The 25,572-nt window shown below is 60.9% G+C and overlaps 2 protein-coding genes across 6 annotated transcripts in view; one reads left to right on the forward strand and one right to left on the reverse strand.

The window, feature by feature from the left end:
- IFT140 (intraflagellar transport 140) overlaps positions 1-25,572 on the forward strand; it is an 84,560-nt gene that overhangs the window by 32,760 nt on the left and 26,228 nt on the right. For all 5 annotated transcript variants that reach the window (XM_040459468.1, XM_040459469.1, XM_040459470.1 and 2 more), the window contains 5 exons: positions 1,497-1,614; positions 3,525-3,655; positions 4,991-5,159; positions 6,444-6,575; positions 10,220-10,419. In XM_040459468.1, coding sequence (XP_040315402.1) covers positions 1,497-1,614; positions 3,525-3,655; positions 4,991-5,159; positions 6,444-6,575; positions 10,220-10,419 — 750 coding nt within the window. The remainder of the gene's footprint in view (positions 1-1,496; positions 1,615-3,524; positions 3,656-4,990; positions 5,160-6,443; positions 6,576-10,219; positions 10,420-25,572) is intronic.
- TMEM204 (transmembrane protein 204) overlaps positions 12,782-25,572 on the reverse strand; it is a 15,480-nt gene continuing 2,689 nt past the window's right edge. Inside the window, exons 2-3 of the mRNA XM_040459479.1 lie at positions 22,766-22,921; positions 12,782-13,529 (exon numbers count right to left, since the gene is read on the reverse strand). Coding sequence (XP_040315413.1) covers positions 13,285-13,529; positions 22,766-22,921 — 401 coding nt within the window. The 3' untranslated portion in view covers positions 12,782-13,284. The remainder of the gene's footprint in view (positions 13,530-22,765; positions 22,922-25,572) is intronic.

Raw genomic sequence — 25,572 nt, forward strand, 5'->3', positions numbered from 1 at the left:
GCTGAAGTCGGACGCTTAACCGACTGCGCCACCCAGGCGCCCCGAAAATGAGTCTTAACGTGCGTCAATTTTATTTTATTTTTTTTTTTTATTTTTTTTTTTTCCAACGTTTATTTATTTTTGGGACAGAGAGAGACAGAGCATGAACGGGGGAGGGGCAGAGAGAGAGGGAGACACAGAATCGGAAACAGGCTCCAGGCTCTGAGCCATCAGCCCAGAGCCCGACGCGGGGCTCGAACTCACGGACCGCGAGATCGTGACCTGGCTGAAGTCGGACGCTTAACCGACTGCGCCACCCAGGCGCCCCAACGTGCGTCAATTTTAAAAATCTTTCAGGGGATCACAGGATAGAGTACGGAATGTGACAGTCACCTAAGTACGGTAGAAATGTGTGAACCAGCCCTCGGAGAGGTGGTGCTGACCCCGGCCCTTCGGGTAGTGGTGGTGGTGGAGGTGTTGATACTGGGGACTGAGGGACCGGACACAGGACCGCACTGCCGTCCGCAGAGCTCCCCGCACAGGGCACAGGGCAAGCGTCCCGCGCCGCCGCTCAGCTGCACAGAGTGAAGGTGCAGGTTTTGGGAGCCGGGGCTTCAGTGTTGGGAGGAGGTGACATAAGCGAGGGGAGGAGGCGAGAATGAGCCTCATGGCGAAGGGTTGAGCACAAGTCACGTTTAGCTTCATACGGACACAGACGTCAGGTGCGCGTCGAGACATCTCCGGATACACGTCCGGGCACCAGTGAGTCCGCATGCGGGGCGTTGCTCTGCTAGCACGCCCAGGGCCCAGGTGCGGGTTTCCACAGCGCTCTCCAACAGGACCACGAGGCTCCTTGGAGAAATTCTAGGACAGAGGCAGGAAATGTCACAGGAGCCTGGAGTCAGACAAACTGTCCCAGCCTGGGGGGCCTAAGGACACGGGGCCTGGAAGGGATCCTGGGACACAGAGGACACCAGGGAAGCACGGAGGAAACGAGAATTAAGTGGAAACAGTCGGGAGGAGCCACCGCTGCCGACCCAGTGCCGTTCGTAACAGCGTCACGCCAGAACCCAGTAAACGGGCTAGAGACACTCGTGTTTGTACGTGGCATGTGGGACAGCAGCCTGTTCTGGCAGGACGAACGGCCAAAACGTGTCGCAGGGACAGGCTGAGCACAGAGGAGTAGGGGGAGGGATACGTATTCACTTCTGTTCGTTAAGCCTGGGAACTTTACAGACTGACCCAGACGTTGAATCAGTATGTTTATGCCTGAAAGCAATACGACGTTATTGTCATCGTACTTCAGTTTAGCAACTTAAACTGCTGACGCTCTCCCTGTACCCTGATCTGGGCCCTCTGTCGTGGCGCAAGACCCCCGGCATGCGAGCAGCCACGCCTTCAAGGAGCCCCGAGTTCTTTGAAGGAAGGTTTCTGTTCTCTCAGAGAGCGGGCTCTGGCCCTGTGAGCTGCCCAGCCACAGGCCTGCGCCTGTCCTGAGCCCCCGTGTCCCCCTACAGAGAGGCCAAAGAGCACTGTGGTGACCGGAAGCTGGCCGATCTGATCCCGGGCGCAGCGGGCATGGCCTCGCTCAGGTGTAACGCCAGCGGCGGCAAGATCAGCATCCTCCTCAGCAAGGTGGGTGCGCGGCGGCAGCTGCTCCCCGGACCGCGGCCTCCTCCGGCCGTGCCCACTGTGCCCCCCTCCCCCGGACCGCGGCCTCCTCCGGCCGTGCCCACTGTGCTCCCTTCCTGCCACGAGACCTGAGCCCCCACCTGTCCCCAGTCCCTAGTTCCTCTGAGACAGCGGGTCCCCCTGTGCAGGGTCCCCCTCTGCACCTCTTCTCTTTTCTGTACCTTTTCACCAGCCGGCTGGGTTCCCTTGGCATGAGGGGGCAGCAAGGCCCTCTGAGCCTCTGGCTTAGAGAAGGCAAGGACAGCCAGGGAGCAGAGTCTGACAGAAGGGACGCGGACACGTCTGTCCTGCCCTGCAGGCAGTGAGCCTTGCTGCCCACGAGTGTTTGCTTGCGAATCCATTCTTTCACCACCTGCTTCCCGGTTGCCTTCCGGGAACCAGACACTGTGTTGGGCACCGCGGACACAAGCCGATGCTTAATTAGGAGAGTGTGGCCCCTTCCTGTGGACAAACAGACGTCCATCAGAGACGGTCCAACTGCGGGCCATGCTGGGCGGGAGGCTTCCAGACGAGCATGTGGCAGGGGCAGGGGAGGCACAGGGAGACGCGCCCGGAGTATAAGCAGGTGGTACAGCACGACCCGAGGGCCTGCCATCCCTGGCAGAGGGTGGAGGCTGAGGCCGGCACGGTCAGTGGGCCATCACACGGGCGCCGGCCTTGGCGCAGGGGCAAGACAGGACCGTCACGTAGCATCTTTCTACAGGTTGCTTCTCAGCGGTGGGGGGGGTGTGCAGAAGTCTTCTGGGGGTTGGGGATCATCTGGGGCGGGGGGCACGGATGGGCGGGGACTGATTCCACCCCGGGCAGCCACGTAGAGGTTGAAAGGGGGACGGTCGGGCATCCTGTCTCAGTGCTGAGTTCGAGGCTCCTCAGGGCGGCACGTGGGCCAGCGAAGACAAGCCTGAGTCTCAGAGGCTAAGTCTGGCTGGAGATGGGGGTCCTCGGGCGGCAGGAGGGCGGTGCCAGAGCCCAGGGGCACGGAAGCAGAAGCAGGGTGGGCATCCCAGGACACGGCACCATCTCCCTGCCGCTGGGGTGAATGCATGGCACGGGCGGGGACAGTGCGGTGACCTTAAGGGACAAAAACATCTCTCCTTGCACCAGGAATTCTTGTCCGCGGTGAAAGAAAACATGGCAAAGAAATAAAGTTCAGGCAGCACAAGCGAGCTTGTGGTGAAAACCAGCTGTCCCCAGCCCCGCTGGCGCTACCCGCGGGAGTGTGCACTTTGGAAAGGAGGGGCTGGCGCGGGCAGTGGTCCACCGTTCCCCTGGGCGGGGGGCGGGGTGGGGGCAGGAGGCTGGGCACCTTCAGTGTCGCTGACGCATCTCCCGGTTCGTTGTTGGTCTTTCCTCTCGCGGACGGTGTTTGTGATGAGAAACCGCTGCCATCGGGCTTACGGTGTTCTCTGTCTGAAGTTTTGAGGGGCTGATCTTCTAGTTTTTCTTGAGTCCTCAGGCCCCATTTAGCGTTCTGCTGCCTGGTAAGACAAAGCCTTGCACAGTCTCCCCGAGTCGTTGGCATTCGTTCCCCCACCAGCCGAGCTCCTCCCCTTCTTTCGTCTTCATTCGCCTGTGTGAGAACTGGCGCGTGGGGATCCACTCCTCCGTGTCCCTGTGGTTCATCCACCTCAGCCGGACAGCTGGCGTTGGACCTCCACAGTGTTCTAGAGTTTCTCGGCCCCCTGAAATTACAAAGTACCCCCCGGACAGCTGTCTCAGTGGGACGACGGTGCACCGACACCCACGTTAGGAGTGCTGGAGTGGCCGGCGGGTCGTGGACACCACACGCTTGTTCTCAAACCCACGGGGTGCCAGCCACACGGTTCCGTGAGCCCCGTTTTGTCTTCCCCTAGGCTGACGGCAGCCCCGATTCCAAAATCTGCTTCTACGACGTGGAAATGGACACTGTGACTCTCCTGGACCTCAAGACGGGGCAGATTGATCGGAGGGAGACGCTGTCCTTCAACGGGCAAGAGACCAAGAAGTAAGGCTATGATTCGGCGGGACTTCAGTGTAAAGCTAGTGAAAATGATACACAGCTTCTGAGCAGGTGGTGGCTGAGTGACGCTCCAGACTTGAAGCCCCTTAGCAGGTGGTGGTGGAGGAAACAGTGAAGCCAACAGCCCCGACAGTTGGGATGGATGGGAGCCCCTGGGGTCCTGGAATTACCCGGCAGAAACGGGCTTCTGGAAGGGCAGTGGCAGCCATGGGCACACGGTGGCCCGGATGTTGGGGGGGAGTGGCGGTCACTCAGCCTTGTCTGCACCTGGGAAGGGAGCGCGTCTGTCTGGGTGGTGGTGTCTTTCTAGAAAAGTAATCACTGCTCTTCAGGGAGTTCGTATAACCTGTGTTTGAGTTCCTGCTGCTGCCAGGGACACGCTCGCCCTGCCCCACTGAGGGCTCACTTCTGACTCTGGAAAGTGACACCTGAGGGCCCAGTGCGCGGCTCAGGACCCAGGGTGCACACTGCGGCCGGCACCCACAACGCGTGCCCGACAGCAGAGCCCGAGGCCGGCCTTGCCGGGCACCTGCTCCTTTTCTCTGTTACGGTCCCCTCCCACTCCACTGCTGAAACCCTTTTCCAGAACCTTCTTTCTCCTGGGGGCTTAAACTGGTCGCCACTGGCGGCCCTGCCCGAACAGGCCCGTCCTCACCTCTCCCCAGCCTCGCTCCGCTTTCTCGGCCCCAAATGTCCGCTGGAATCTCTTGTCATCACCTGCACCTCATTTCCAGAGATCACTCTTGTCTCGGCTGTGTGCTCGGAAACCTCACAGCTCACCTCTCCCTTAGTCGCCTCGGCTGGGACTCGTCCCATTTCCCTTGTTTGAATCGTGTCTCAGACTCACGCTTTCCCTCTGCCCTCCACCTTCAAGCCACGTCCTCCCCGGCCCGGCCTGTCACTCCTCCGGTGGCAGCAGGGACAGTGCGTGGCCTCCCCGCAGACTCCCCTCCGCTTCTGAGATCTGACCTTCCTTTGCCTCCAGACCCACCTTGTCTGTGGGCAGCACACCTACCCCTCGGCACGTGTCCGCCCTACAGGACGCGAGGTCCACACCGGTCCTGGCAGGCGCCCTCTGTGGAGTCTCCAGAGCCAAAGCGTCACACGCCCTCCGACGAGGCTGCCCTGGGCCTCTTTGACTGGCTTTGTTTGATGTGAGCGTGCCCCCTGCAGGCTGGCTGCAGCGTGCTGTGGGAAGCGGCCCCGGAGCAGGCAGTCTGTGGAGCGCACAGCAGCCTGCGGACGCGGACGCCGACCCTGGGCACGCGTTTCCAGAGCGCATCTCAGCCCTCGGGACTCAGGATGGGCCTTCTCTTTCAGGAGCCCTGCCTTTGCGGACGAAAGACTGAGGGATCTCGTTCCCGTGAGCCACTTCTGGGACCAGAGCGAGCCCAGGCTGTTCGTGTGCGAGGCCGTGCGGGAGGCGCCGGGGGCCCCGCTGCAGCCCGGGGACAAGAAGCCCCCCGCCGAGGACGGCCCGGACCTCACGGTACCCTGACTGCGTCGTGGTTGTCTCTTGGTGCAGGGGTCTGGGCAGGTTCACGGTCCTGACGTGGTTTATGGGAAAGCTGGAGGGAGGTTGGTGCCCGTTGAGCAGACTGCCTCCTCAACACGTGGCCTGCGTGGCCTCTGGGTTTGTGTGGTGGTGGGCCCCACCCTCTCTGTCTGCTTCCACTCGGGCTGTCCTGTTTTAGTTCTCCCATGACGTCGAGTGCTGCATATTACTTTCTCCCTGGGACCGAGCCTGCCACCCTAACGGTTAACAGAGCTAACCCATGGCGGGCGTGTGTCCTGGGGCTGGGTCAGCAAGGCCGGTTCCCACTGACCTCCTCGCCCTGGCCCCTGACCTCCACCCTACCAGGCACCCCCCACCCATCCCCCCGTAGCGTCCAGGACTCTGATGCTTTCCTTACGTACGTTGTCAGAACGTCTGGAGCTCCCCGGGAGAGGCCAGCGGCCGGCTGTGCCTCCCTGTGATGACCTTGTTCCGAGAGGGGTCTGTAGCCGGTCCCAGTAAGTCGGCAAGGGCAGCCAGCCTGCTGACGCTGGCGGCCTTGTGTCCCTGCCAAAGGAAGCCCCCCCTCCCCAGGGGGGTGAGCACAGGGCCCAGGATTATCAGCAGTGGGTGTCTGTGCCCCCAGACATTCAGACGCACGGCCGAACCTTGGTTCTGAAATGCTGAGTGGTAAACAGGTGGCGTCTCCGTGACTCTGTGACGGGAACAGGAGACGGCCCCGGGCGGGCGGTGAGGGTGCGCGCTGATCGCCACTCTGGGGCCCTTGCCAGCACGCTAACCGGGTGCCGCGTCCGGGCTTCTCGAGGAGGGTGAGGCCCGAGAGGGCTTCACCACCTGGACCTCCTGCTGCTCCTGTCCACAGGGGGCTGGACGGCACTGCCGCCCCGGTCCCTCCACCCCCCTCCCTCCCAAGAGCAGATGAGAGAACCTTTCTGCTGCTGTCTTTGAAATGAGAGTCGAGGAGCTGAACAGAAAAACTGACACCCGAGAGTTCTTTGGTGTCATTTACCAGCTGGGTGGGGAAAGATTTGTTTTTGCTACAAGGAAACCCATTCCTAAGAGGGTCTAGCGGCTCTCCACGCAGGATGTGGCACATCCTTCTAGAAGGGGGCTAGTGGATTATCCGCATGAGGCTGTGTGCCCACGTTCGTCCTTCTTCTCTGTGTGTCAACATCCTGGCCGTGAACGTGGGGATCAGATGCACGATGGAAGGTGACATGGTCACACCAGAGCCGACGGCGTCTCCCTCTCCCTCAGGCTGACGTGCTGGTCCTGTCCTTCTTCGTCACCGAAGAGCATGGCTTCTTGCTCCAGGACAGCTTCTCCCGGCCTCCCGCCTACCAGACCCTTCTGGGAATTCAAGTGCCTCACTATTACTTCACGAGGAAGGTGGGAGCCCCGCGAGCGCGGGGCCGCGTTCCCGGGTCCCAGCGGGGCGGGGGGTCTCTGGCGGCCGCGGCTCACCCCCTCATTATGCACCGCGCACCACGTGCTCTAATTTGTGCCCCAAAACTCCAGCAGCTGGGAGGCCCCCGGGTCAGGAAAGTGACAAGCCTTGGCTGTGCCGTCAAGACAGGGTAGCACGGACGTGACGTGTCCGCGGTCCTCGGGTAGGGGACTAACGGTGATGCGGGCGCAGAGGTGGCCCCCGGGGACAGGCCAGCCTGGTGGCTTTTCAGGAAGCATGTCTCACTCACACGTCTGCTTGTTTATTTTCGACGGAACGGGTTTGTTTTCACACACGCGCACGCTCCCAGCTAGCTTGTCTTGCAAAGAGTTGTCTGCCTCCCCTGGGGCTCAGCCTCCTTGTCGCCGGGGTCTCCGGACCCGTGAGTGTCTCGCGGCTCTGCCCACAGCTTTTCTTCATTCCCTTATTTTAAACCATCTCTGCCCTCACACCAGCATTCTTCTGGATTTCATTCTCATTTCACGTACCTCAGGAACATTCGTCTTTCCTTTGACCTGAGGACTCAAAACATCATGAGAGCGCGTTTATGGTTCCTCCTATCGAGTTTTCCTCCTAATTTCCCTGATTTGGTTTGAAGCGGGGCTCAAGAGCGAACAGTCAAGAAAGAGTTCTTGAGATGTTCTGGTACAAAGGGGTGGTTTTATTACGGCAGGGGGACAGGACCCGTGGGCAGAAAGATCCGCACCGGGGTCATGAGAGGCAGAGGTTATCCTTGGGAGTTGGGCGGGCGGAGGATGGTAATGACACGGAGGTTTCCAAACGGACCGTCCGTACGCCGGGGACTCCAGGATCCCAGAGGCCTGGCTGTCGTCCGGCTGAGGGGGTTTTCCCGCTAGCAAAAGCATTACCGACCGTGAAGACAGTGGGGTTCCTGGGGGAATGTCTGCTCTGCCGGCCTCACGTATTTCTCCACGGGCTGCAGGTTAGAAGGAAAGTCAATCTTACCCGCATTTGTCTCGTTCTGCCCATTATTCCCAGCGTGGACTTTGGTTTCTCCCGTTCGCGTGAGCCTTCCGTGTTCCCCTCACCATCCGGCCCCTAGACTTTGCCTCACTCGCACGTGGCCCCTTCTGCTTGCGTTCCTCTGTCCCTCTGTCCCCAGGCTTGTCGGGGAGTCTGATGCCACAGCAGCCCCGGTGTGGGAGCCGCACGCCTCCGTCGCTCCGCATAGCCCCTGTCCTGGCTCAGACTGTGGCTTGAACAGTCCGTCACCATGTTGTAATGCAGGAAATAGTTTATGAACTAGATTAGCAAAAAAGGGAATCTTATTAACTTGATCTCTAAAGTGCTAGTAAGAGGAAGCTGTGAAGCATCATGTTTCTTTAAAAGCTGCCCTTCTCCTGGATTACTGACCCGTATCCGAGGCCGTCAGCACCGCGTCCGGAGGTCCCCTGTCTGCACACTTGAGGGTGTGGATGAGAACGTGACAACCCAAGGTCCCCAGCTCAGTGCCCCCTCTCGGAACAGAGCTGAGGCTCCGAAACGAGGGCAGCGGCCGTTGCCTGTGGCGGGTGAGCCACGGCACTCTTGTTTCTGTGAGAATTCCCCGGCGCAACCACAGTGGGCCCGGTTCTGATCATAATGGGGCACCGGGTCCACAGCAGACTGACCGGCTGGAAGTCTGCCTCTGCCTCGCAGTGTGTGCGCACGTTTTCTGAAAGTTCCCGCTCAGGGCCGACTGCAGCTTTCAGCCTCCTCCTGACGTGACCCGGCCTGCGCTCATCCACCCAGACTGGGGGCTGCCCCAGGCCCTTTGCTTATGCTCTGCTCTGTGCCTGTAAAGGCCTTGCCATCCACACCTGGGTCTGACAAATCCTACCAGTGTTTCAAGTGCCCAAGTTAGAGACTTTAGGCGAACGTCAGGGAGCAGCAAGATGGGGGGCTGCGAAAACCGAGTGGGGGCAGGGGTCACGCAGCAGCAGCCACGGCGATGAGATCTGTTAGGGTTCCTAGACCCAATTCCGCCGTGGCGAGGGAGCCCCCCACAACACGAAGAAAGTCTCAGATACCACCTGGAGGCCTGAGAATTCAACTCCCGTTTTTTTCTTTTTTATTTAACATTCATTTTTGGGAGACCGAGAGCGAGTGGGGTAGGGGCAGAGAGAGAGGAAGATACAGAATCTGAAGCAGGCTCCAGGCTCTGAGCTGTCAGCACAGAGCCCAACGTGGGGCTCAAACTCAGACCATGAGATCATGACCTCAGCTGAAGTCGGACGCTCAACCGACCAGGCCACCCAGGCGCCCCCGTTTTTTTTTTTTTCTTAAAAAGATTTTTTTTACAGAAACATAGTTAATATCCAAAGTTACACTGGCTGCAGGTGTACAACATAGTGACCTGACCCTTCTGTACACGGCTCTATGCTCAACACAATCCAGTCAGTTCTGACACCATGCACCCAGAGACAGCGCCAGGTCCCACGAGTCACGGCCTCCGTCCCGCACCCCCACCCCCACCCATGCTCCCGCCACAGGCCACAGAGTGGAGGGTCCTCCTCGGGCTCTTGCAGCCGGTTAGAGCGGCTCCCAGAGGCCAGGGAACCACGTACTCGCGTTTAGCGGTGTGTGGAGGATGCGATAAAGGACACGAGGCAGCAGCCAGATGAAGAGACGCACAGGGCACGTCCGGGGAGGGCGCAGAGCTCCCGAGTCCTCGAGTCCTCGCCGGGTGCCCCTCCCCCCACCCCTCCCTGCCCGGAGGCCTGCGATCGCAGTCCTGGGCGGTTACGGAGGCCTCGCTGGAGCCCTCTGAGCAGTGGCGGGTCCTCCCGGCAGCCACCCTGCCCCTGGGCAGAGACCCACAGTCACCTTCATTTGAGGCCTTATCATGGGGAAATTCCAGGGGTTTTAACAGCTGTGAGCTGTGAATCTGTGGTGAAGAAATGTATGGTCGTTTGAGTGACCGAGTACACACTTGTTATCAATGACAACGTCCCAGGAGACCAGGGACTAGCCAGGGGAGCCGGGTCCAAGGAGCGTGGGCCGTGACCACCTTTAGAGAGGCAGAGAACTGGGGCCTTCGCAGAGAGAAAAGCGGATGATGCGGGAGGCGGGGCACGTGTGGGCCCCAGGCGAGATGGAGCAGAGCAGCACCTGGCAGGGCGGAAGGGAGCAGGGAGGGGAGGGGGAGGGCCCAGGTGCCGTCAGCACATTGTCTCCCCAGGCCCGTCTGGGAAGCGCCGCGCAGGGTCAGTGGTTCTTCTGAAAAACATCAGTGAGGGCACAAGACTAATCTGGGTTACGGCTTTGGAAAGTTCTGCCGGAAATCGCGTTGGAGTTACTTGATTCTAGGGCCCCGTGCCCGTGCGAGAGCGCCTGGCTTGGCAGCGAGACCTCTCGAGGCTGTGGAGTAACCGAGGGGTCGGCATTCGTGAGCTAGAGGCTGAGGGACAGGTCCCTACGCGGGACAGCCTGTGCTTTCTGCTGCCTGAAACCGGCGCCCACAGCTTTCCCGGTGCCCGGCAGGGACGGCGGCCACCTCCGCGCACGGGCACGCATCTCGAGCAGAGGCTCAGTGTGCGTACCCGCTTCCCCGACCCGACAGCTAACGGTGTCCTTTGTCATTCAGCCAGGAGAAGCAGACGGGGAAGACCAGGGGGACCCGGGGTGCCACCGCGTCCCCCACCTGCTGGGCAGGAGACCCCTGCGAGACTTCGTCGGACTGGAGGGCTGCGATAAGCCCACTCAGGATGCCATGCTCGACTTCAGCTTCTTTGTCACCATCGGAGACATGGATGAAGCTTTGAAATGTATCAAGCTCATCAAAAGGTGAGGACTCTGCTCGCTGAGGTATGAGGGCACGTGTGCACCTCCGGGAGCCTCTCTGTAGGCCTCTGTCGCTTCTCGAGGTTCTGAGAAGCAGTAACTCTTCTGTGACTGTGTCACAGAGGATCTCCTGGTTTGTCACCCATGGAGGCAGGTGAATTAGGCAGCACAGCAGGGCGTGGGCAAGCCCAGCTCCCCTCTGCTGGGCTCAGAGTCTCTTGGGCTGCTGTGTATTTGATTGATTTTTAAGTGTTCCGGGTACCTCCTAGTCAAAAGTTCTGCAATCGCTAGATATTCGCAGTACCTGTTCCTCTGGGAATAATTGCTACTAAACAGGAAGGCTTCGGTAACAGACACCTGAAACAGTACGGGGAAACACAGTTAAAATCGCTCTAAATTTAAAAAAAAATTTTTTTTAATGTTTATTTTTGAGAGAGACAGAGCATGAGCAGGGGAGGGGCAGAGAGAGAGAGAGAGAGAGAGAGAGAGAGAGAGAGAAAGAATATGAATCCCAAGCAGGCTCCAGACCTCGAGCTGTCAGTGCAGAGCCTGATGCGGGGCTCGAACCCATGAACCCCGAGATCATGACCTGAGCCAAAGTCGGACGCTTTACCGACTGAGCCGCCCCAGGCGCCCCATGCTCTAAAATGTTTAATCAAAGGCTGTGTCCAAGCAGCCTCGTCTCCATTCCTGAGAGAATTCAGCAACTCTTCTCAAGAGCACTTACAGGCGTTCACATCCGAAGGGCAGGAAAATTATTACGTGGTGAAAGTGAAGCGGGAACACAGAGATGAAAACTGAACCTGTCACCTAGAACAGCCCCTCGTTTGCAGTGATGGTACTTTTCAAACGAGCACATGACTCCCAGTCCCTTGTCTTATTTCTAAAACTGTGGCCAAACCTTGTTTCTGGAGCAGGCCGTGTCCACACTGACCTCTCTACGAGAGGGCTCTTCACTTGACAGGTGAACCAGAGTGGCTGATGGCACAGCCCAGTCTTTCTCTGGCCTCCTTTCATTTACCATAAACACAATCACAGCTACGTGGTTAGCTTTAATACTTTAATGTGCCTTAGCATAGTCGTATGTGTAACATTATGAAATTGTACATCTTTTTTTACGTTATTTATTTTTGAGAGAGACAGAGTCAGTGAAGGGGTGGGGGGGACAGAGAGAGAGGGAGACACAGAATTCGAAGCAGGCTCCAGGGTCTGAGCTGTGAGCGCAGAGCCCGATGTGGGGCTCGAACTCACGGACCGTGAGATCATGACCTGAGCTGAAGTTGGACGCTCAACTGGCTGAGCCCCCCAGGCGCCCCTGAAATTGTACATCTTAACTGTTTCATTATTCTTTTAAAAATCTATTATTTTTAGCATGTGCTTGGGGGGTGTGGAAGGGTCCATTGTGGAAGGAAGCTCGGAGGGAGGAAGGTCAGACTTAAACGTTCCCATGAGTGTGCTGGGGTGGGACACAAATCTGGTTATTTCTACAGCATGTGATGAGTTTATTGTAAATGGTCAAGCTTTAGATGCTTTTCAGTCGTTCTCAATTGCATTATGATTTTTAAAGCACGAGCCGCACTGCACTGTTTGTCTCACTGAAGACAGGCTCCACACAGCTACCTCATGCTCACCAGAAGGTCGAAAGAGCGAGGCTTAACGTTTTTTAGTGGGAGGCGGCCTGGCTTGGGGGGAGGCGGCCTCATGTTGGGGGAGGCGGCCAGCGGGCCTCTGATCTGACCCTGGTTTGGTGTGCTACCCGCGGGCCCCAGTGTCAGCTTCCTGGGGATCACTGCCGCCAGGTGGCGCAGGGCCAAGCATTTCAGTGCACAGGAAGCGTCCAGGTGGGTGCGGTGGGCACTCTGTCCTGACAGATGTGGACAGGCATCCGGGGTTCTGGAGGGTGAGGGCCGGTGTTGAACCCCTCAAGTGCAACTCTTCAGTGTTTTCCGTTTGGCCTGGGGAGTAACAGCTGACTCACCTCCTCCCGATTTAGGACCAGTGTCATTTGGAATCAGTGTCGTGTCACGAAGGCATCTGTAGACCACCCAGCATTTGGCTGAAGCTAGGTTGAAGGTTTTTATAGGGGGAAAAGCGTAAAGCGGTCTCTCTGAATTTTCTTAAACAAATAAACGTTTCCCCCCTTACCCTGCCAGTGGAGGATCTGTCTTACCACAGTGTTCGTCTGCAGGCCCTTGGTGGCGCAGGAGTGTAAGGGCCTGAGCGACCCACAGGTGTCTTCCCACCGGGCCTTTAAAAATGTTTCAAGCCTTCTCTTCCTGCCGGCCCACAAAATGCCACAAGGCCAGACCAAATTCTTTTCACCCGCGTGGCAGCGTGATGGATAAAACACGAGTTTCAGACAGTGGTGGGAAGTTTGCATTTTATTTTAACTTAGAAAAATAATCAGGAGCAAAACGGACATTACTGACACAGTCCTGTCATAAAACCGTAGCCATCTGGTTGTAAATTCTAAGTCACTCGAGGAAGATCACGGACCGTTCCGGAAAATCTTCCCGGGTAGTCTGCTTTACCAAAGTAAATGTGACCGAGGACCCACCCCTCAGCAGATAGAGAATAAATTAATCCTAGACCGAGGCGCAGAGTGAGCTGGCTGCCATCCTTGCACCTGAGGAGCTGCTCTCCTCCTGGAACGTGCGGACAGTGAAGCCCAGTGGTGGGCGCATCAGGAGCGTGGCGCAGGCGGTATATAACCACGTAATATGCTTATGTGTAACGTAGTAAACGTAGCTGTGGGTCGTACATGTATATATGGGAAACCCTACGGATGGCCCGCACGGACAGCCCTGCGGCTTCTACGCTGTTTGGTTATAGTGGAGAAAGTCCTGAGCAGGTGTCCCCCAGCGGCCCTCAGCACGGTGACTCCACGTACTCGTTGTCCAGCCCTCGGCGGAACCGCGCGGTCAGGGAGCGGCTGATGACAATCACCCGGGGTGCGATGCAGTCCTCTCTCCTGTGAAGGATGTTCCAGATGAGCATGGCGGCTGCCAGGGTGGCCAGGAGGCAGGCACCAATGTTCAGGTAGCAAGACCAGGACAGGCTGGTGTACGGGCCGATTCTGTAGAACGTCACCAGCCCGATGACCAGGACGAAACCTGCAAGTGAGAGAGGAGAGTTCAGAAAGGCCCGTGTGGGGCTGGGGCAGGACCGGCCACTCGGTCTGTAGAGCCCTGCGGACACGCAGCCCCTGCTCCCCCTGTGGGCCGTCGCCCCTTTGTGTGCCACGCTTCAGCGTGGAGCCGCTTTTCATTGGCCTCTGTGGGCCTTTATGACCTTTGGGGGGCCGTCTAATCCTGGCACGGAACAATTTCCGGGGGCCCCGCGAGAAAGCTGCCTGGTCCCGGCGCACTCTCCCTTTGGTCCAGCAGGGCCGGGCCATTTCCTCTGCGTGAGCTGCTCCCGGCTTGCAGAAATGCTCCATTCGAAAGTAAGGCGTCCCTTACTCTCCCAGTTTATCGGCTCTTGCCTCAGGGAAACGCAGGTTTCGTGCCTGGGGCCTGCCGCCTAGGATAACAGGACACTGGTGTTTGATAGAGTTCAGGGCTGAGTCCGGGCCGGGAGCCCCTACGGGCACGAAGGAGAGGCCCCGCCACTCCTTGTGTGGGTCTCCGACCCCTCAGCCAGGAGGCGCCGGATGAGGCCGCAAGGAGGCGTGATGCCGAGCCGGAGCCGTGGCCGGAGTGGCCGGCGTGGCTGGAGAGGGCAGGGAGGGCTGGGCAGAAGCAGGGGCCTGGGCGGCTCTCACCACACCTCTGCTGTGGCGACCTAGGGGAAGCCGTGTCTTGGAACCCAAAGCACCTGACGAGGACAGAGCTTCTTACAGTGATCCGGACGGAACCCTGGGCGCCTGCCGGACTCGCCCGTGTCCCCCGCCCTGGGCTCTGGCCAGGCCAGCCTCCCGCTGTGGTCCCTCCCCCGCCCTGTGCTGTGACATCCGTCCGTCTGTTCCTGTGGTCCCTCCGTCCCCCACAGCCTCCCCTGCTTTCCTCAGGAAACCAGACCCTGCACGACCCCCGTGGCCCCGGAGCTGAGCCACAGTGGTGCCAGCTCATGGTTCTGGAAACTTATAAATTAGTGCAGGACGGGGGCAGGGGTAGGGGGGAGCCAGCTTTCACAAGCAGCACGGTGTCATTATTGCGGCACCTTCCAGAAAGCATGAATTAAACATTGATCCACCCCAGTCATGTGCTAAACAATAGTGGCAGTGACTAATCTCTGTTAATTCTCTGCAGTACTTAGGAGAGCTTTTTATACACAGAAAGCTTCTGGATACTTCCTTTCTGTTAAAAATAACTATTTCTCTTTGTCATGCACACTGACAGAAAGAATCTTCTGGCGTTTCTCTCTCCTGGTGAAGAGTGTATCCCTTGCTCGTCGTTCTGTGGCCCCAAGTTTTGTGTTGTCGGGGAAAGGAGTTCGAGTCTGTGTTTTGTGCCATGACAATGAAAACACTTGGTGTGTGCCCCTCAGTTCTCTGTGTCTTCGGGCATTTTCTGCCGGCGAAGGGAGCTCCTTGTGCACCATTTTCCACAAGGCCTGGCAGGATGGGGCAAGCAGGGAGCACCAGGAGAGCCAGCGAACGCGCAGGGTCGTGCCTGAGGTCACCCAGGAGGCACCGGGACGGGTGCTCCCACAGGGCAGGCGGGAGCCTTCTGTAGGGAGCCAGGCCGAGCAGAGGGCACGCCAGCGGGTGGGAAGGGGTTCACCCGAATGGCCGCCGCGGTCCAAGTCTGTGCCCGCCCGTTGCCGGCGTCCGGCGTCCTTACGCTGCTTATAGGAATGTCTGTAAACCTCTGCTCTGCGGCCTGAGCCCCGGTTCTGCAGCGTCATTTGTGGGGGTGGACAGGCCCTCCCCAGCTCCGCGGCTGATTGGGGTCGGCCGACAGCACTGAAGAGTAAGGACGGGTCTGTGGAGTCCGTCGCGAGACATTTCGGGACAGGCCGGTGCAGAGCTGGCCCTGAGCCGGAAGGACCCAGGCCCCCTAGCTCTCCGGCACCGGAAGGGAGAAGGCGCCTGTCACTCAGATGCGGGTGCCGGGCCGCCCGCCTTTGCCAGGCCTCGAGTCTCCGCCTCCGCCCTCTGTTAGGCTGCAGCCACACTGGCCCCTTTTCACTCCTCCGGGAACCCGGGTTCCAGCCTCTCCGGGCCTTTGCTGGCTCAGCCGGCCCGTGCTGGCCCAGCCCTGGGGAGGAAGACTGCGCTCGGAGCTCAGCCTGGACGCCCGGCCTGTCCCCCACTGTCACCCCTGGGCTGGCGGGAGGCCTCCCGGAGGGCCTTCCAGGAATCACTTACGGGGTGAATTATTTGAGACAAACCAACTAGATCCCGTGGTGCGGAATTAAATGCAGTGTGGGCCTCTGGGAAGGAGGCATGACAAAGAGCGACTTTATAGCACCCAAGCCCGTTGGAGGGACAGGGCCCTTTAGCCACGATGGCGTCTCTCAGCGTTGGAGCCACAGCGGGACGTGCCAGTTCCCACTCTGCCCCCTCTGCTGGTTTCCACACGCGTGTGCTGTGCGGAGGCTTGACGCGTCCTCGGGGAGCCGAAGCGGCGCTCTTGTTGGGCTAACCAGGGAGGTGCGCCCTGGCCCAGCACGGTGAGCGCAGGTGGGGGAACGCCGCGCCGGGGAAGCAGGCACGAGGCGGCACAGACCCTCCCGGAGGGCGGCCGCCTGTGGACGGGGCACCTCCAGGCACTGAAGACCCTGACTCACGGGACCCGTCCCCGAAGCGTGTGGGCGGAGCGGCCGCCGGCTTCCGGCCCCCACCCAGCACCCACGCGCCGTCCGAGCCCCGAGTGGCAGGTGCCCCTCGGGCCCACACTGGCCGGCCTCACGGGGTTACTGAAACGTATTGTTGCTTATTTCCTCAAGACGAGCGTCGCGTATTTCTGAAAGCAGGGTCGCTGTCTCCTGTTGCCGTCCGAGTCTGTTTCTTGCCCCCTCCCTGGGGCCGTGCGGCCCACACGATGCTCAGATTCTGGCGTCACAGCGTGGAGCAGCCTCCGGTGCCGAGTAACGTGTTTCATGTTAGAGATGAAGGAACGGGCGGGGGCGGACAGAGTAAGGAACAAGAGTTCACAGGTGCACCAACGAGCTGCGCATGGCGCCCACATCCCGCAGTCGTGGGCGACAGAGTGGCGGCTCCGTGTCAGCGTGGAGCCTGCCGGACGGAATCTTAGAGTCCGGCTGGCGGTAGGCGGCACCGGGCGGGTTTCGAGCACGGTCTGCGGTGCGTCTCCCCTCTCTGGCTTGGTTCAGAGGCTGCACCTTACTTGGCTCTTTTTTCTAGGAGAAGTGGGGGGGAAATCTATAGTGAAAACTGGTTTAAAAATCTGCGTTGAGGGGCGCCTGGGTGGTGCAGTCGGTTAGGCGTCCGACTTCAGCCAGGTCACGATCTCGCGGTCCGTGAGTTTGAGCCCCGCGTCGGGCTCTGGGCTGATGGCTCGGAGCCTGGAGCCTGTTTCCGATTCTGTGTCTCCCTCTCTCTCTGCCCCTCCCCCGTTCATGCTCTGTCTCTCTCTGTCCCAAAAATAAGTAAAACGTTGAAAAAAAAAAATTAAAAAAAAAAAAAATCTGCGTTGACGCGACCCATCCTGTGTAAAGACCAGTTCAACTCAGAACACGTGTGGTCAGAGAAGAGCTTGACTCCCCAACATTAAAAAATGACTTTAGAAAAGCCTCTCCTCAAGCGGGAAGATGCAGAGAACCTGCCAGAACAGCGGTGCAAGCACAGAACCGCGAGAAACGCCCGAGCCACGCGGGGGGGGTGTTCTGCCGTCCGGTCGCGCGAGGACAGGTGACCCCATCTGGGTCCCCGGGGGCGGCACGAACCGCACAGACACGGGGATGTCCTGTGTGCCCTGTGTCGGCAGTGGAAGGGATGGGGCACATCAGGCACGTGGCCCTTCATGAAGTTCCCCTGTGGGGAGAGGGGCCCGGGTGCGGGAAGGAGCCCCGGCCCCGCTGGCCTCAAACCACGGGCTTCCCGGCTCTGGCACGTGGTGTGGAGACCCCCTGGGAGTGTCCTGGAGGCGGCTCTCCCAGGACTTGTCAGCGATGCTCACGTCTGTCCAGAAACACACAAAAGGGGCGAGTGGGAGCACAGCCTGAATTCTGCATGCGGAGTCAGTTCCATTCTCGCGAATCTGTTTCCAAAGCAAACAGCCGCTTCCTGTGAGCCGGCCACGCGGGCGCTGCGAATCACAGCTCGGCCTGCACGGCGTCCCTTTCCCCTCGCTTCCTTCCTGCCTGCTTCCGAGGGCTGCGGTGCCTGTCACAGGGCCTTCCTGTTGGAGTGACTGTCGAGCACACGCAGGTGGCGTAAGGAGAGACCGTGCAGCTGAACCCTGAACCTTCACACAGCACGCCTGCCCCGTGGTGCCTGCGACATAGGTGTCGTGACGGCTTCCAGGGAGACCGTTCCCAGACAAAGAGCACATGGCCCGTCTCGGCACGGCCGCAGCTGGGATGTCCCAGCTTCTGTGAACAGCAGAGTGACGGGGTCCACACGCTCCTTCCTAGAGGGAGGGATTCTGGGAAAGGAAGAGCTGAAGGTTCGACGGGTCCGGTCACCTTTCCACGGAGCTGCAGCTCCCACGCTGCGCCTCGCATGCCAGGGCTGAGGGCGCCGAGGCCCCCAGAGGACGTGGAAGTGAGCGACAAACGCAGGATGTGGTTGGGGTGCAGACCAGCGCTGTGGAGGCAGGGGCCAAAGACAGAAGGGCACTCTGTCCAGACCAAGCCAAGCCCTGTTCTTCGTGAAAAACAAAAACTCAGATATTCCCACGAGAGGATCCCCGAGCCTACGAATGGCAGAATCCCCACCAGCTCACGAGCCGCCAGGACCGACGACATCAGCATTCTCACGGGCACGGGGTGCTCAGTGTGCATGTAAATTTTGCCATCCCAAGAAAAAAAAAATGCTGATTTCCAGAAGCAGAGAGAGGAAGCCAGAGACTCGGGGCCCAGGAGGTTCTGCCATGATTCTGCTCCCAGGGTCGTCCCGCTGGAGTTCCGGAGGCTTCGCGTCTGGAGGAGGAGCGGGCGGGTGAAGGTTGGCGTCCACTGGCCAGGCCACGTGTGCAGGGACCCTGCACTCTGTGCGGTGCCAAGGGACAGAGCATAAGCCTGTGAGCTCGGGGCTGCTCGTCAGCGGCCCAGAGGACGTGAGGAGTCACTGGACAGGGGTCCCGAGGACAGCCTGGTGCTGTCATGAAGGGGTTCAGCACAACGCAGAACACTGGCCTGCGCGAGTCGGTTGTTCATCTGTCCTCAAACTACTGCGTTTCGTGGTGGGATTGTGCTGTACGGAAAGCCCTCGGTCTGAAAAAGCTGCAGGGCCTCTCGGATGACAGACGAGGAGGCTGGACTGAGATTCTGCAGACGTGGAGATGAGGGGCCACTTAGGATCAAAGCTAATAAATCGTAAACCGAGAGTCACATCAAACGTTACAAAGTCGCGGACGCTTGAGACGGAGGAGAAGCCTTACACCACGGTCGATTTGTCACCAATGGACCCAAAGCCAGGGAAGTGGGACGCCTGGACTACGGGCCCCATGCTGGGACATCACAGAGGGACTGGAGTTTTCCTCAGCGCCCCTGGGCGTCCCCGACACAGTGGGCCCAGCCCGGGTCGGCCGTCGGGGCCCTTGCTGCAGTGCGGGAGGACTTCCCGGTCTCCGGAGGGGCTGGGAGGTGCCGCACATGCTCTCCGGTGAGCAGTGGGGGTGAGGGAGGGGTGTGGAGGAGGGAACAGATGAGCGGCCTAGTCCTCGGGTCCCCCACTGCGTCATCAGGCAAGACAAGAAGCAGAGACTGCTAGCCGAGGGCTCTCGGGACTGGGGCCTCACCCCCAGGAGAGCTCAATGCAGTTATTGCAGGGAGGCCAGCCTGAATGTGCACCTGCGGCCACGGTGCTCTGAGACCACTTCCGCGACGACCAGGGAGTTGCCCTTCAGAGGTGCAGCTCGACTGAGGAACAGAGCCCTGAATAGCCGTGAGAGTGTCCCACCTGGAAATAATCCGCCGGGGGACAGATTTGGTTGGTTCCCGCACGGCAGCTGGAGCCCGGGGGCCACTGGCACCTCACAAGCCATAGGTGGGGTCAACTTAGGAAAGTTCGGAGCCACCAATGTTCTGGCAAGGAGGAGACTCCCCTCCCCGGTGCTGGCTGCTCCGGCACGCACGCCAGGCTCCATGGGGAGTCTTCGGCTGACCCAGGAGCCCTGACGACGCTGCCCTGTGGCATCCCCAGCAGACACGAGGTTGGAGGTCAGGGTAATCACAGCGGCAGGTGTGGCTGAGCCTGCACCTCGGGTCCCGGCTGCCCGAGAGCACAGGGTGAGGTGGCTCATCCAGGGCCTCGGAGCCTGGTGCAGCACCTCGACGCCCCAGGAAAAGCCCCGGTATGCTCAGGAACCCTCCAGAGCAAAGGAGCCTCCCTGTGACGCGCCTGCCGGGCAGGCCACCTGCCAAAGCCGCCCTCGACTGTCTCGCCCTGGGTGTCGCTTAGGTGTCTGATGCAGGGTCCGACGGCCACCTGCCTGCGGTCATCAGACCAGGATGACCGTGCGTTTCGTGCACACGAGCAGGGAGACCAGACACGGGCAAGCGAGAGAATAAAGGACAGGGGAAGGGTCAGCAGAGCCAGCTGCCAGGAGCCTGTATGGGCACATGGCCATAGCAGGGGGCCGCCCGTGGCGGCTGTTCACCCTGGGATGGGGTCCGCCAGGCCGCCACAGCCCCCTTGGGAGCTGTTGTCACAGGGAGCACGTGGAGGCCACACCGGGATGTTAAACTTGTGGGTGGAGGTGGAATAAGGGACAGAAAGCGTTTCCAACTCTAAAGCAAATTAGAATTACACGTGGAAAGTTCTACAAGGAGGCGGGACCCTCCCGTGTGGCAGCTGGAGCAGGTGTGAGGGACAGGAAGGGAGTCTGGCCCCTGCACGCTCCAGCTCGCCCCGCCGCCCCGCGGACTCGCCTGCACCATCTCTCCCCGCTGCCCACCCTCTGGCCCCGGCGCTGGGGACTGAAGGTTCGCTTGCATAACAGGTACCAGCAGGCATTTCCCCTCCTGGGACAGGATATCCCGGCGCCCTTCAGTCTCTCCCTGACTGTTTAAAGCAGACCAGAGCACAGGAAAAAACCTAACTCTAAAATTAGCAGCGTGGTGGCAGAAAGGCACACGGCTGCGTTCTGTACTGTTTGTCAATGAAACAAGTCTAAACACGGCCAAGTGCATTTCCTTTTTGGGCAAAACAGACCTGTGGGGGTGAGGGCAGGGCGCCACCAGGAGACGCCTGCAGGGGCAGGAGGGGCCCCAGCGCCCCTCGGCGCTCCTGGCTCTTCCCGGCGGCCTCCGCCTGTGTGATGGTCTGTGCGTGGCGGCCCCACGGTCTGGAAACACCCGGGAGAGAAAGCGCCCGCCCCACAGGCAGGACAGACCGCGGGACGGCCTGGGCTGCCGCCAGGCAGCCGGGTTTACCTAACGGGGCCCCCGGGCTGCCTTTTCAAAACTATGTTATCTGGAAACAACACTGTCTTGCTCTGAAGTGAGGGCTCGCAGGAAGTGAGCCCCATTCGACGCCAAACCTGCCATTTCTCTCCCGTAATTCTAATAAAAGATGCCGTGGTCCGTTTGGGCTGCCGCAGGGAGTTACTTCCAGGATCCAGATCTGTCCCTTTCTTTGCTAGGTTGTCACTGAATGTCTGTTCCTAATCTTCCACTTCCTTCTGGGAGGGGTGGAATTTCAGATAAGCTCCCTGTGGTAGGGGTGGGCAGTCTCCACGAGGCCAAGGACCCCGTTTCTGCCTTATGGCCCTAAGGTCAGCAGAGGGCAGAGGGGTAGTCTTCTGAACGGCCGCCGTCCTTTGGGATGCCTGTGTTTCTACCCACAGCCGTGGACGAGGCAAAGAGGCCGAGGTGATCAGACATCCCAGCCCACCTGCCTCTTTAATTCTCAAGACCAGCCTGCTGGGGGCAGACAGAGGGGCCGGTGGGCTGGCGGTTTGCCCCGACCCCCACGGATTGCGGGTGGCAGAGCCGGTGTGCATGCCCGGCACCCCTGCCCCAAGGCGACTCCTTCCTGGAAGCCGCCTGGTCGGCCCTCTGTGCTCCCAGGCCCTGTGGGTGACGGGGCCGTGGGGAAGTGACCGGCCCAGGACCACCCGCCTTCTATGAAAAGGCGCAGGAAGGCCTGTTTCCAATTCCCGATTCCCACCCGGGTCACTCGCAGCGTGTGAATTCCTGCCAGTCGGTCAGCTTCCCTCTCCAGAAAGATAAGGGCCGGGGGCCATTATTCCCGGAATGATTCACTTCAGACTTCCTGCCGTTTCTTTCGCCGGGTTTGTTGGAACTGTACCTTCAACTTTGGGGCCTGCTGCAATTCTCTGCTGGCAGGAGAGGCAAGTGGGTCGGCCGATAACGTCCCCAACACCCTGGCCACGCCGTCCCTGCTTCGGGCCGCGATCGTGCTTTCCCCAGCAGGCAACGGGGGACCCGAACTGCCCCCAGGTCTCGGTGATCAGGAAAACTGAGCCGGCGGCCAGAGCCGAGGGCACGCCAGCAGAGCAGCCCCTCTACTCACCGGGGTCACCTGGACAGCTTCCGTGGCTACCTGCGTGGAACCTCCCAGAAGAGTCGCACTCCTCATTTACGACTCCCACCGCCCCTCTCAGCTTTTCAGGACCACGGGTGCGTCCGCACCCTCCCTGTCCTGCTACCCCCAACAGCCGCCCCTAAGGCCTCGCCACTCTGCGGCCTCCCGGCCCGCTCCCGTGGCAGCACGGGCGGTGGGCTTGGGTGCCAGGACACGGCGCGTATGCTCGGACACTGGTGTCCTCTCTGCTTTTCGCTGCTCACGAAAAAGGGCCTGTGGCTGAGCCAGGCCGGAACCACGAGCTTGCCCAGACCTCCCCGCTAGCACAATGTGAGCAGGGAAGGCAGGGGCGTGGGCTCAGGTGGGGGCTCTCACCCTGCCTGTGCCAGGCTGCTGCACTGTTGCGGGAGGACCGTGAGCCCAGACCACCAGCCACACCGGCTGCGTGGTCCCAGACTGTGGGAAGCAGAGCAGGTCACTCTAGAGCCTCAGCAGCCGGTGTTAAAATGGAAAAAGGCAGGAGCTCAGGAGTGAACAGAAATACCCATCCGGATGCTTCCTGTGTCTTCACTTCCCCATGCGCGTTTTTGTGTCATTCCCACCCCAGCGACGGGCCAGAGGGTGACCCGCACGGGTTGTGGTGACAGGAGAAGGCCACAGTGGGCCCACCAGCCCCCCACGAGCTGAGGGTGCAGTCGCTCTGCCTGCCCGGGGCCCGAGGCTACTTACTCGCCAGCTGGAACGCGGCGGCCATGGCCTCCTCCCAGCACTGTGAATCGGGCGACATCAGGGGCAGGCCCGTCAGACCCAGGACGAAGGTGAGCTGGCCCGCAGCGAGTGCCGCCGTGGCCACCAGGTTGCAGGCGCGCATCATGTCAAACTGCACTGTGAGAACGACAGGGGGAGACAGGCGGTCAGCTCAGGTCGGGACTCCACGTGTGCCCGGAGCCCCGCGGCCCTCTCTCCCTGGCTCCTAGCTCTCCACTCCCCTCGCGCCCCAGGCCCGGGAGCCAGACGCACGGGGGATGCACCACAGACGGGGTCAGGGCTGTGGTGCTGCCTCGAGAGGCCCGTGGAGAGACCTCCCCACGTGCCGGGCAGCAGAGCGCCGGCCTGCAGGAGCGCGCCCGCCGTGAAGCCGGACCCCTACCGCACGGAGCCCCCACCACGAGAGCAGAGGACCGGCCCCACCGGGCCCCAGCCCACGGTGGTATCTGTGACTCGCCCACGGGCGGGCAGGCGGCCTTCAAATTTCGCAGCCGAGGAGCCCAGAGGGAACAGGGCCGCTCCTGCCCACTGTGTGTCCAGCGGCTTCCTCCTTGCCGTTGTCCCTGAGCGCAGACCCGCGCAGAGCTGTAGCAGTCAGGGTGGCCCTGCGGGCAGAGAGGCTTCTGAAAGGAGAGGAGGAGGGAGGGGCCGCGGGAGGATGACAGTCCCCACGGCTGAACACCTTCCGGAGCCGGCAGCTGCCTTTGACCTGGCTTGCTGTGTAGACGGTGAGCGTGGCCGGTTATGCCCTCCCACAGGGAAGACACCGCTCTCTTGCCCTGTGGGCTGACAGCTCACACACCGTGCGTTTCAAAGTCGCCTCGAAAAAGTCCCTGCGGTTGCTAGAAGGCCTGACGCTCCTCTGCCCCAGTAAACGGCAGGGGTGCCAGAGGCCGGACCCGGCGAGTGGGAACTCCTGGTGCAGAGGGAGGCACCGGCACCGGCACCCGCGCTTCCTCGCCTGCCCCCTGGGCTGCGAGCCAGGCTTCAGGCCGATTTGCTCGAACCTTCCTGGCTGCCCACACCGTCTTCGGGGCACAACCCAAGTCGCGGCCAGCCTGACCAGTGGCCACACGTGCGTGCAGGAGACCAGACGGGCCCTGCTGTGCGGACGGAACGGGCTCCAGGCGGGTCCTTCCCGTGCACTGGAAGACTGGCCGGCCTCCCTTCCCGTGGAGGCCCCGCTCTTCGTATGCTCTCTGGGGGGGTCTTCCCGCTCTGTGTTCTTTGCTGTTACTTGTACCGATACGTGACCACACACAAGTTTCTTCCACGCTAAAAGGCGGTCGAACGCGGGAGGTGGGGGCGACCTCAGAGACGAGGGACGGTAAACACGGTGGGCACTAACAGCCCAGGACAGCGGGCACTCTGGTTCAGAGCCAGACCCGGGGGAGGTAAGGCTGGAGGTGCACAGAGGAGAGTGGCCTGCGTGGCCCCGGGAGCCAGGGCCCTGCCCTCCCGCTCGCCCACCCCCAGCTCTCTGTCCCAGTGCACTGCCTGCGGCCCCGCGTGCCGCCCCCACCCCCTCAGCCTCTGCCCCCGTGGACGTGAGGATGTAGGCCAGAGGGTACAGCACCGACTGCCCGAGCCCACTCCCCTGACCAGCCGCGGGGGACCTGCCCGGCAGGCGTCCGCCACGCCCGGGGTACGTGACCCCGTGCATAGCCTGGGCAGCGGCACCCAGCAGAACTGTGACATGAGGACTGAGGCCGGGCAGTGTGATGCACACAGTTGCGCCTGGGGCCCCGGAGCCCTACACGTTTACCCGTGCCGCGCCTCGCTTCAGAAAAAGGCTAGGGTGCTGGACGGAATGCCTGGAATCCGGAGCTGTGAAACACGCGCAGAGAGCCACGCTGCCGGGGACTTGGGTTGTGAGGTCTCCGTGGGAGCTAGGGGAGGACCTCGGGGACGCTGCGTCCCCACATCGCCTCACGGGGACGAAAGCCACCTGAGCAATGGTCCTGGAGGACAGGACCCCGTGTGCATGGGGGGCCAGCCCCGGAGTCCCCGACCCGGCACACTTGGGACACCCTGCAGCGGGGTCCCCTGACCCATCATGGCGGGTGGTCCCTTGCCGTGCTCACTCCGTGAGTGCAGAGTGGCTCTTACCGGGCCACGCAGGGGCCCCCAGAGCAGAGCGGACGAGCGCGTCCACCATCGCCCCACCTGCCTCAACGTCTGAAGTCTCTCGGGCCCCAAGAAGGGAGCTCGGAGCAGATTGAGTCCGGCCTGATGCCACACACGCCTGCCTGTCGCGGACGGAGACGACCGCGGAGCCAGCAGGTGTTCAGGGCTGAGCTGGCAGGTGCTGGCGGAGCGCCGCTGCTCCCTCCTGCCCCATCCCTGCGCCCAGCGGAGCCGCACGCCGGGTGCTGGTGTGACGGGTGGCGGCCGCGGGCCGGGAGATGAGGTGCCAGAGCCCCCGCAGGAGCGCCGGGCGGCGTGCGGTCCGCCCGGTCGCCGCTCCTGCTGCCCTGCGCTCGCGCCCTGGGGCAGGTGAGAAGCGTGTCAGCAGCTCAGTCTCCCTCACGGGAAGCTTCCGTGGCCTTTCCCTCGTTTGCGGCGAATACTTGACACTCGTGTCGGTTAAGGATTAGCTCCACAGATGCCGTACCCGTGGGAGGATGTCCTAGAAGTCTTGCGAGTTGCTGATTGGGTTGTCGGGGGATGCAGGCGGCTGGCCGGGCGGGAAGGGGGTCTGGAGGCAGAGCACGTCCCAACCCGTAAATCCTCCTCCTGGCCTCGGCAAGGGGACAGAGGGTCTGGAC

The sequence above is a fragment of the Herpailurus yagouaroundi genome, unplaced genomic scaffold (genome assembly GCF_014898765.1).
Source record: "Herpailurus yagouaroundi ecotype Mexico unplaced genomic scaffold, PumYag 222, whole genome shotgun sequence".
In the NCBI taxonomy this organism is placed as follows: Eukaryota; Metazoa; Chordata; class Mammalia; order Carnivora; family Felidae; genus Herpailurus; species Herpailurus yagouaroundi.